The sequence below is a fragment of the Pundamilia nyererei genome, unplaced genomic scaffold, assembly GCF_000239375.1.
Source record: "Pundamilia nyererei isolate P.nyererei 1_Seehausen unplaced genomic scaffold, PunNye1.0 scaffold00358, whole genome shotgun sequence".
Taxonomy (NCBI): domain Eukaryota; kingdom Metazoa; phylum Chordata; class Actinopteri; order Cichliformes; family Cichlidae; genus Pundamilia; species Pundamilia nyererei.
The window spans coordinates 363,488-374,534 of record NW_005187759.1 but is presented as its reverse complement, the minus strand read 5'-3'; the positions used below and the strand labels follow the sequence as shown (position 1 = coordinate 374,534).

Here is an 11,047-nt window from a genome sequence, read left to right as displayed (position 1 = left end):
CAGACAGGAAGAGGAACTAAAAGACACAATCAGTAAAAAGAATGAGATTATAAATTGTAACCATAAATAATAACCATGAAATATCCAGCAGAGCAGCACTCGACATTCTTTCTGAATTTTCAATCTAAGAAATGGATTGAAGGAATCATTCTAGTCTCTTTGAAACCCAAAAACATAACAAAAACAGTGTACGCTCAGATCATCTGTGCTGAAGGTGACCGGGGTCGGGCTGGAGACGTGCGGGATGCTAGCAGAAGTATCGGAGCTGCTGCTGCAGCAGAGAACCACCTCTGATGGTCCTTGGTGGAAACGACTGGACAGAGACACCAGGATGGCAGGGATGGAAGCACCCGGGTCTCGCAGCTGTTTCAGTTCATTTCAAGTAAATGCAAATCCCAACAACAGTGTTAAGGTGCAGACCTACAACATTAGAGGGAAAACCCCTCCAATCACACAATCCTCTACTAGCAAGCACCAATCACAGCAGGAAGGAAAACCTCCACATGGCCTGTCCTCAGTCCCAATACGCCCCCTACTGAACATGTTTGGTACATACTTCATCAGAGGCAGCCAAACTAACGACCACTGCATAACTGTGAGTTGCATTTATTCAGGAATGGAGAGCAGCTCCGGTTAACAGCAATAACAACAGATGCCATGTGCAACCCAACATGACATGTGCGGTCCAGGTTTAGACAGACGACTGCTTGCATCACTTGTATTAAACATCTGTCATACACATATATTATAGTGTCAGTCTATCAAGTTGTTACATATGTTAGAGGTCTGGCAAATGCATGTTTTTTTATTAATGGAAACTCACTGCATGTCTTTTTTTAAGACAATATTTAATTTACTAGAAACTCTGAATGCACCCCAGTGACCCCAGACCTGCAGCTGGAAGGACCGATGCTTTAAAAATGCAACAGAGTTCAAAAAGGTTTTTGAATCAAATTGAGTGAACGTACAAGTGGCATACAAACAGCCAAAGTCAGCTGCAAAACTGTCTAAATCTCAGCTCGTGAACAGGTGATCAGCTGACTTGAACATCTTAAAATGTGCATGAAGATGCCCGTGAATAAAACGGGAGATTGGAGGAACTTTTCTCAGTTATCACCACCAGTAAATTCTTTAAATGGCAGCATTTTTACAGCTAAAATATCACCACAGTTTATCACGCGAGCACGTTTTCTTAGAAACGAGCCCTGTGACGTGACTCATTTTGGCAACCAATAATGGCAAAAACTCTGCTCCCAATATGTTTTACAGCGTTGGAGCTCTGCTGAGACGCAGACCGAATGCTGATGAAGTATCCTGATAAAATGAGATCTTGGCAGCTCAGTGACTCGACAGCGTGCGGGGAAATTAAGGTGATGCACTTAATTTGTCAGAGAAATACGGAGGAAGGAGGGCGATGTTAGTGGAAAGGCAACAAGATCTTCATTCTTCACAAAAACAGAGACAAAAAGCGAGCGTGATGGAAATTACAGCTGGGAGGAGAGAACGCCTCGAGACAGGGCGAGTTTGTTTCTGGGCTCATGAATTTTTCAAGATTTGCTGCTGGAGTGAAAGTCATGCCTGTTGAGCTTTGCTCTGCCAGAGAACATCACTTTATATGTGTGTGTCTGTGTGTGTGTTCATGCTATCAGACGCTTTGGTGACAGATGAGAATTTGGCTTTCAGACTCTTAATCGTTCGACCGTAAAACAAATGAACCTCTGCACCGCACCGTGTCCGTCACATCTGGGAAGAGGCCGGGTGCGCTTGATTTGTACTGCAAATTTCACCGACTGGGACCAGCTACACAACACTGAATTACACTGCTACAGAAGCTTTAATGGTATGTAAACTGTTGCTCCTGCAGCTGCAGAAGAGGAGACGAGGTTTTTTCCTCATCGACAGAGCCCACGGAGGTTTGCCCGTGGACACTTTTTCAGCTGTGGGGAAAGAATACGGCACGCACTGAAATAAAGGAGAAGCATTCTGGTCAGATTTCAGAGACCCTGAGATCCAAATCCCAGATGAGCCCCACTCTGTTCACACCCTGAATACAAAATAGATCAGCCACATTTGATATTTATTAGGACCGGTGAATTAAAAGTAACACATATTTTGCTCTCTGGAGACTCTAGTGATGAACCTGCTGACTCAGAGAGAGAGAGACAGTTGAAGGAAGATGTTTTTTTTTAAAGCCTAATCAGGTGCTGATTGGAGCAGATGATTATTGATTGAAACTAACCCGAGCGGACAATCCAGAGGAGGTAACAGCTACTAACCTGCTGTACGGGCTGTGTGTTTACCTTCTCGTACCCACAGGATCTCTCCCACCTTTCTACTTAGCAAATGAGGATAATCATTACAAAGTCTGAATAATCTTTAATTATAACTTCAAAGCTGTGCGCCACCTCAAAGAAAAACACTTCATTATAACGCTGTATATCAGTAATTAGGACATCTTTAATAATGCCAGCAACCTTTATGATAGCAACGTTTTTAAAAATGTAATAATTTGTAGCAAAACTTCTCTTATATTTAATATAACCACACTACAGACGGACAAGCGCCTGTTTTTATGCGTTGTCGTTAGCAACAACGACGGTAACACCTTCGCGTGTCCGCTTGTTTATGTTCCACATAAACCTTTCACAATAAAGCTCAAGATCCTGTTGAGACTTTTCAAAATAAACTGAGTCACGTGAAAGAGCAGATTATTTACGGATGAGAAGTAAAAAAGAGCCGCCAGGTGCTAAAAAATAAACCTTAGACTCAAACGTTAGAACAGGCTTTTCCCCGCAGCAGGCCGTGTAATAAATACTCACAAAGAAAACAGCGGCCGTTACAACTTATGTCTAAAGATGTGTCGTTTCATGCATCGGTTAAAACACTCGACTCCAGCTACATGACGCACAGCTGGAAACACTTCCCGCAAGTCGAGCTGCCCGAGATTCACAGAGTTTACAGAAAATGTTACATTTTTGTGATTTATATCGTTATCAGGACGATACATGTCTTATATCGGGATATGAGATTTTGGTCATATCAGCCCTAACTGAGACTCATTGTTACCACATTCACATGTCAGGCCTGATCCTGGCACAAGACACGTCAACACCTCACACAATGAACATTCTCAGATTTCGAAGTGTACATTTCCAGATTTTATTTATATAATGTGTATCATTCACTGTATATAATGTTCTGTCTCTTTTTGCACAGTCGAGGAGCGTATCAGGACACATTTCCCTGCGTGTTGTACTTGCATGAATGTGACAACGAATCCTGAATCTTGAAGTTGACAAATGGAAATGTTACAAATTTGAATCACCATCTTAACAGTTCTGGTGTCCACAGACAAAACAATATTTTAACTCGTGATTTTTGTGTCCAGCCATTATTTCCTGATTATTATAGTCCAAAAATAAATAAATAAATAAAATAATCCTGATAACAGTTATTCACCCATCAATTCTCTTCTGCTTGGCCAATTCAGGGAGGTGGAGGCTGGAGCCTCTTCCACCTGCGAGAGGTGGGGTGTTTTCAGCCTGTCACAGGGCTAACACAGAGACCATTCACAACCACATTTACACCTATGGCCGTTTTACAATCACCAGTTAACCTAACCCCACTAACTGCATGTCTTTTGACTGTGGGAGGAAGCCGGAGTACCCGGAGGGACACGGGGAGAACATGCAAACCACACGGAAAGGCCAGATGTGCATCAAACCCAGTGCCGCCGCGTTGCCCATCTATTAGAATATCTATAGAATCTATAGATATATGAAAAAATAGCAACAGCACTATCAACTAACAGACGCTCACTTTGAGTTCAGGTTTGGTCTCCACCGACTCCTGAAGGCGTCTGTCCTCTGATGAACCTCAGAGATAAACCTCGGTGGGTTTATCTCAGCGTGTCTGCTCGAGCAGAGGTTGTTAAAGCAAATCCGCAGACATAAATATGATGAATCCTTTCGAATAACAGTAAAATATATCTCGTGTGTGAAAGTAAAATCCATGTGTGTGATTAATGCTGCTTTCTTGTGGTTTTTAATGTAAGCTGTGAGCAGATTAATGCCTCACTTATCAAAACTGTTAATTTAAACGACTCTTCAAACACTGCGGTACGACCCACAGCGTTCTGCTGCTGAAACCGTCGCTCAGCTCCAAGTTTCCAGTTTCGATATTATAACCCTCAGAGTCTGGCTGACGAAAGATGGCGTCATCTGCTCGCCACCAGCTTCACGCATGGCAGACCTCGAGGGGGTGCAAAGATTTAAAGGAGGTCTCTCTGCTCTGATGAAAACATCACTCAGCTGCTTGTGGGCTCAGCTCTGAGCTTTCATGAAACTTTCATAACAGCAAATTAGAGTTTGCTTCCGTTCCAGCTCCCTCATACGTTGCCATCTGCTGCGTGGTGAAATGTCCTAAACACCTTGCAGCTCCGTGGCTGCACGTGTATTAACGAGGGGGATCCAAACGTTTGCTTTACACAAGCGGGCTTTGTGCTTAACCTTCAGGAGGAGGGTAAAGTTGTTTGTTGCTGTTTGTAAAAGATGCTTTGGCCTGCAGTTAAACCCGAAGCCTGGAAGAACTGGAACCTGCCTGCAGATAAAGCTCGTGTTATCTGTGAGAGAGAGGGCTGGCATGCTAAACAGCGACACAAAGAGCTTCTGTCTGCAGATACAAATCTGGTCTCGTATTGTAGCATTTTATCAGCGTGTGAGCGAGGGTGCCGAATTCTCGGGCTAAAACACCGAGTTGCTCAGTTGTATCTGATGTCATTATCAGAGAGGACAATCGCTTCAATGAAACACGACACAGCAGCCACCTGGCCGGTATTACATCCCCTACACTTGGATGAAGAAAACTGCTAAACCCTTCTAGTGGCATCTGTTGCACTGCGCCGACTACGAAGCTAGAAAACTGTTTGTATGGTGGTCTGAAGTGAGATATTACATTTTTCCTCTTAGGCTATGTTGAATTTAATGCCAAGGGATCATTTTGAGGTAAAGATGCAAAGACCTTCAGGCAGGATCAAAGCCTCAAACAGCCAAACAACTTTAAAGCAACCCAACAACTTTGGGTTCTGTTATGTGTGATTTTATGAGGCTGTATCTTTGCACATTTACCACCAGCACGGGCATTGCTATAGACCAGGCAGTAAGACAAGGTGTTACCCTGACCACCGAACCCTAAAATCCCAAAACATCACAGGCATCTGGGGGATGTGCCAGAGAGTTTGATCCACAGGAGCCAAAGGACCTGCTGCCAGTGTCCCAGTCACACAACACAGGACACAGCCAGCGGTCCCACATCCGTTCCCTGAAGGGTAAAAGGTGTTTCACAGCACAATGTTAGGCAGGCGTTTTTAATTATGTGGCTAACATGTGCACGGTGTATGCACAGCATTCAAAACAAGCCTGTCGTAGTTTTCAATTCCACTTAAGTCATTATGTTTTTAAAAAATCTTTTGGCATTAGAACCTGGAAATAAAAGCTCCTTTTTGGATATTACTGAATTATATGTGACCATTGTATGTGTGAATGCTGAAATCAGCATTTGCCACAGATTTTATTCACTTTGATTGTTACGGTCTGCAAAAAGAAGCCTGGGTTATTAGAAAAATAGAAACACTTGAAACTCGCTGATAGAATTCTGAGTTTAACGTCAGAATTCTTGCAAAGAAAAAGAAGGACGCCCCCTCCTTTTTCCCCCCAGTGGCTCTAATCCTCTTCCATAAGTTACAGTTTCTTCTTTGTGTTTGTTTTTTTCATGCTGCTTTATGGAAACAGCCGTAATGAAATAATAATTTTCCATGAAGTCATGAGACAAGCAGTCCTGTCTACAGAGGCTGAGCTCATCCCAGTGTGAGCGTTTAGTGCTCAGTCAACCATCGCCGGGCAAATCAACGTTATTAGAAGAGGAATGTGAGAAGACACTCGTAGTGAATCATATTTTAGTCTCTATGAAGTTACACAGAAAACATTTTAATAAATACAGGAAGTTGGGGTTGTTTCACTCATCCACACAGAGGGCCTGGTTTTCAGTGGGATGGACATGGAAGGAGGAAGTGGGGTAAAGTGGAGCGATGAATGAATGAGCGGATCAGACAACAAATGTCCCAATAAACACGGTGATGATGAGGCCAAGCAGCAGCAGTAAACACAAACCCTACGTCCTGATCCTTCTCTAGAGCAAAGATGGCGTCACCCTCAGCACGCTTCAGGATTTTCACAGTAAAAACTAAAACACAAACACACTCTTCAAATTAAACCTGCCTTCAAAACATCAATCAACGCATTTAAAGCAAATATGTAACCCGTTCCTGGATTATTCTGCAGTCGAGCCGAGCCGCAGTTTGTGTCCCAGTCTGAGCGGATCATCACTGCTGGGATCATCCCAGTTTCATTTGTCATTATTTTGTGAACTGTCTTATTTTAGCAGAGTTTCCTAAGTGGCAGAACAGAAATCTGGATGTTTTAGGAAACCGCTGATTTGAGATTAAATATATTTAAATTGTGAGAAGAAAAATGACAAAAAAAGTTAGAATTTGATGTGAATCAATTGTTAGTGCATAGCTTCTCAATAAGCAGCCTTAACCAATCAAGAACTCAAGGCACTAGTGTTTCTATATCTGTGGAAAACGCCTCTATGCTGGTGCTCCTCCTGCGTATGGACGCCTGTTAGCTTATCTGTGGTCTTCTCGGTTTAACTTGTGCAAACGCCATAATTGCTGTGCAACGACCGTGCAGTGAAGAAACAAAAAGAAAAGCTTGTGTTTTAATGTCGGCTTCACTTCTCCTCACCTCGACAGTCGTCGATAGGTGTCGTAACCTTTGCACACAGCTGTATCTACACACACTACAGGAGACATCTCATCTGTTTGTCGGCATCCAAACACACATGCGGCATGCTGAGAGCGAGGCTGAGGCTGCAGCAGCCTCCCAGCGCGCTGCGGTGGAGGTGGTGGTTGTTATTATTTAGGGCCTGTCTCTTTTCATCAGAGTCTACAGAGTGTGCGCTCTCTGCTGCCGGCTGCCTGACTGATGACATTTTCAGCACGAGAGACGAGAGGAAAATCGCTTCTGTCAGTAACGCACACCACCTCCTGCTATTCATCACTCCTAATCTCTCCGTCTCTCTACTGTGTATTTAAATCACCTCATTTTGTCTCATCTGTGTTTTCTTTTGGTTTCCTTATTTACTTTTGTGCATGCTGCCCGCTTTCTGTTCTTGCATAACACTAAGTTTTTCTGTACAGATGCTTAAACATACCGGGCAAAAAAAAAAAGATGATAAAAAAAAATCCCATGTTTGCTTTTTTTAAGCCCCAAAACTCATCATTCTTCTGTGGATCCACCAGGAATATAAAAATTTGGCTTTTCTTAAAAATACAATAAAATAAAAAAGCTAAGACAACTTAAGCGTGCCGAGTTATACTAACTAGTTATTCAGTGAGAATGACTAACATGAACTTAATGTCTTATGCCAAAGGAAAACAGTTAAATGCAGTTTATTTAACCTGAGTCCTTTTGTTCATGAGGACAGTTCTCCTCTCCTCCAAGAGGCTTCTTCAGTTGTTCGTGTAGAGTCCCAGGTATTTAACCACAAGTGGGGGTTTCCCTGTAAGTGTGGTGCTGATGCTAAAGTTGGAAGAGAAAAACTAATTTTGCTCCTTAGCAAGGTTTTTTCTTTCCCCAACTTGCCTGATGAGTCCTAAATCTTGTCCTCTATTCAGTAATTTAAATTATTTTAAAATAATGTTTCCCACTTTTCAATGCATCCATATTGGCCCCTCCCTACCTGTGCGACTGACTCCACACTGACACTCCCACTCGCTCCCTTAGGTCTTCGTCTTCTGCTCACCGCCCCGTCTCGCCATTATGGGGAGCAGAGCTCTCGGCCGCTCTGCTAGCCGGCTCCAAAGTTCACTTCTGATATAAGTAATACAGGCTCTCTTCCCTTATTCAAGTCAAGCAGAGCCAGCTCAGCCGGACGAGCCTCAGCCGTACATCTGCGCAGCGTTAAAGGAACGCTGCTTTTATTAACATCTGGGCACCGACCTGGAACACGAACACTCACCGGGAGTTATTCAGCGCTGCAGGAGCCTCAGTCATGGTGGCCAACAACAGCTAAACCTTAACATTTTTGTCAGCTACGCAAACACTGGAAACCACATCGCACAGCCTCAACAAAATGACTGGAATGACTGAAATAACAATCACAGCACAAGCAGAGTTAAACATTAATAGTCCCATGGGGCACTGCGAGGCTTTGCCAATGCAAAGTGTTCTGTACTTCAAAAAACAAGCCATGAATTATTAAAAGGAAACAAGTACGCACAAACACACTCCTCAGTCTGTTGGACGAAGGTACGGATAACTCAACATAACTCAGTAAGCTTCAAAAACTAGCACAACTAAGTTAATTAGACCAATTAAATTAGGCGAGAGTTGTTTACAGTGCTTTACACGGCAGACAAGGACTCCATTAAGGTACCATTAACACTTTCTGTTGAGTGAGTTATTAATGAGAATAAGTCGTAATGGAGTAAGACATGAAATGAAGCCAGATGCCTAATTATGTGTACTTTGTGTGTGTCATGTTTATGATGATGGCGATGATGCAGAAAACCAGCAGACCCCCTCTCTCACACACACCTTCCTTGCCTGGTCATTGTCTTCGATCTGACCCAGATCCCTGCCGCTGGCCTGGGCGATCCTCTTTCCCGACACCAGATTCCCGACCATCACAGACGCAGGACCGATCTCTGGAGGAGGAGCAGGGAGACGGGGACGAGAGCTCGGTATGAACAAGAAGTTGTTGCACGCAGAATCAAGCCGCCCATTCAGCAAATACAATAAACAGATTCTACATTTTTATCTGATTACAGTCAACGATAGTTAAAAAACATATAAATGCAAAAATACGGATTGAATTGTCACGGCAGGAAACGCACAGCTGTCAACAATGGCTGCGATGTAATCGAGCGCCGCACAGGGCCGTGACAGACCGACTGTGAGTCAGCACGCACAACATCAGGACCCTGGAAGTGGGGCGGCCAAATTGAGAAGCTGATTTTTTAATTTGTGCTTTCTTGGAACATTTTTGTCTTCGATTCTCTTTTCTTTGTTTGGGTCGTTCCATCTAAACTCCGGTTGACACCTCTGCTTGCCTGAGCTGGAAACGGTGAACACATCCAATCACTGAAGCCAGCGTTCGGCTATTTTGTCAGAAGTCACATTCACATACAGTGACATGCTGCCCATCATTTCAAGCTCAGATGAGGAGGCAGGAGGGGTTGTGATGTTTCACACTGATTTGAGTCACGCAGATTTAGTGAGTGAAACAGCTTAGAAAGCTTACTGGTTTCTTTAAAGCACTCCTTTCCCACAAAATTAATCCTGCGTGTGTAAAAACTCCACTTAAGGACATCTAGTGTGTTTATATGTGACATCAAGTTGTTCTATAAGCTATAAGAGCCTCTATAACTGTGCTCTCACGTACTCGCTCGTCCTCGTACTGTACCTGGCTGCTTCTGCCGGGGTTTGGGCAGGTTCGTTACGCAGGTGTGCGGACACATGAGCACGTTGCAGGGGTGCAGCGCCCCCTCCAGGAAGAGCTGCTTGGTCTCGGACAGGTGGATGCCACCCAGTGGAGTCTTGGGCAGAGTGTTGGAGGGGACCAGAGCCAGGCAGTACACCCCCACCTGGTGGATACCGTCTATCGCCTGGAAGACATCGTGTTGGGAGAGGTATGCTTAGATTTATAGACGAAACAATGTATCGAAGGTAATAACTAAGATAATAAATCATATTATTATGTTGTTGCTTTGATTACTATAATATTAGTGTTTGATCGTTTTTTGCTCCATCGTTTCATCTCAGCTTCTTTTGAAATCGCTGATTGCTTCTGCAACCCGACAAACCAAATGGAAAAACACGCGGGCGGAATCTGCAGCGGTGAAGGAATAAAGAGAAATGGTTTTACTGCAGCAGTTAAGACTCCAGACGGCTTTTATAGCTTTGCCACAGTCGCCACGCTGGCTCAGAGACTGTGAGCTCAGGTTTTATCTATACAGTATGAATGCATAATATAGTATCACAAGCTGTGTGTGTGTTTATATGACTCTGGGAGTGAAGGAGGCTGTGAGAGCTGTTTTGTCACTTCAGCAAGTGGGCTGTTAAAATGTGTCTGCTGTGTTAAAGGACCAGGCTGGTTCTATTCTGCAGTTTTCCAGCTTCTGATGAAAAGACAAAAAGACAAGTTGTGTTAGATTTTTAGATTTTTAACTCAAAAATCCTACGTTGGCTCGTTTTCAAGTTATTGCATTCACAAACTTGGGTGTCCACACTACCGAACCCAGTGGGTTGACGACAATATCCCATCAGTCATTCATGGCTAATGGTAAAAACTGCTCACAGATACTTTTTGACAACAAAATTCTCAGAATTACAGGTTAAAAAGTACTCAGTAACTCTTTGAGGTTATTTAATAGAATAAATGTTGTCCTCAGACAGAAATGAGCTTCACTAAGTCGTCTAATTTTACCAGAGTCCTTCCACAAAGTTTTACAGCCTGCTCCAGAGTAAACACACATGGACACTTCTCACACATCATTGTCAGCTGAGGTAAACAGTGTACTGTCAGTGTACGTGGATATATACACTTTTAGTGGGAGTGGGTCTAGTCCGGAGTCACTTTGCTGTCTGAGCACACTCACTACAGATGAATGGTGTCCCGAGCTTTTCAAGTATATTTAAATAGGTGAATTATCTAATCAATGCTCTACCGACCATATTGTTTTTTTATTTCCTGATTTATTGATAATTGTTGATATTATTTAAAATCAGTATATACAATTTTTTTCTTTCTTTCTTTTACACAAACATGTAAAAGAACATAACATGCCGGTTAGCCACATGGGGTACAGATGCAGTTAGGCAGTCTAAATAAAAGGTTTGTTCTATAGCAGGGGTGGGGGGACTCCAGGCCTCGCGGGCCTGCAGGCTTTAGATGTGTCCTTGATCCAACACAGCTGATTTAAATG

General features: G+C 43.3%; 1 protein-coding gene across 1 annotated transcript in view; it reads right to left on the bottom strand.

The window, feature by feature from the left end:
* Positions 1 to 11,047, bottom strand: part of LOC102210792 (disco-interacting protein 2 homolog C-like) — a 194,199-nt gene that overhangs the window by 15,619 nt on the left and 167,533 nt on the right. The window contains exons 22-24 of the mRNA XM_013915755.1: positions 9,526 to 9,727; positions 8,658 to 8,767; positions 6 to 16 (exon numbers count right to left, since the gene is read on the bottom strand). Of these exons, the coding sequence (XP_013771209.1) occupies positions 6 to 16; positions 8,658 to 8,767; positions 9,526 to 9,727 (323 nt within the window). The remainder of the gene's footprint in view (positions 1 to 5; positions 17 to 8,657; positions 8,768 to 9,525; positions 9,728 to 11,047) is intronic.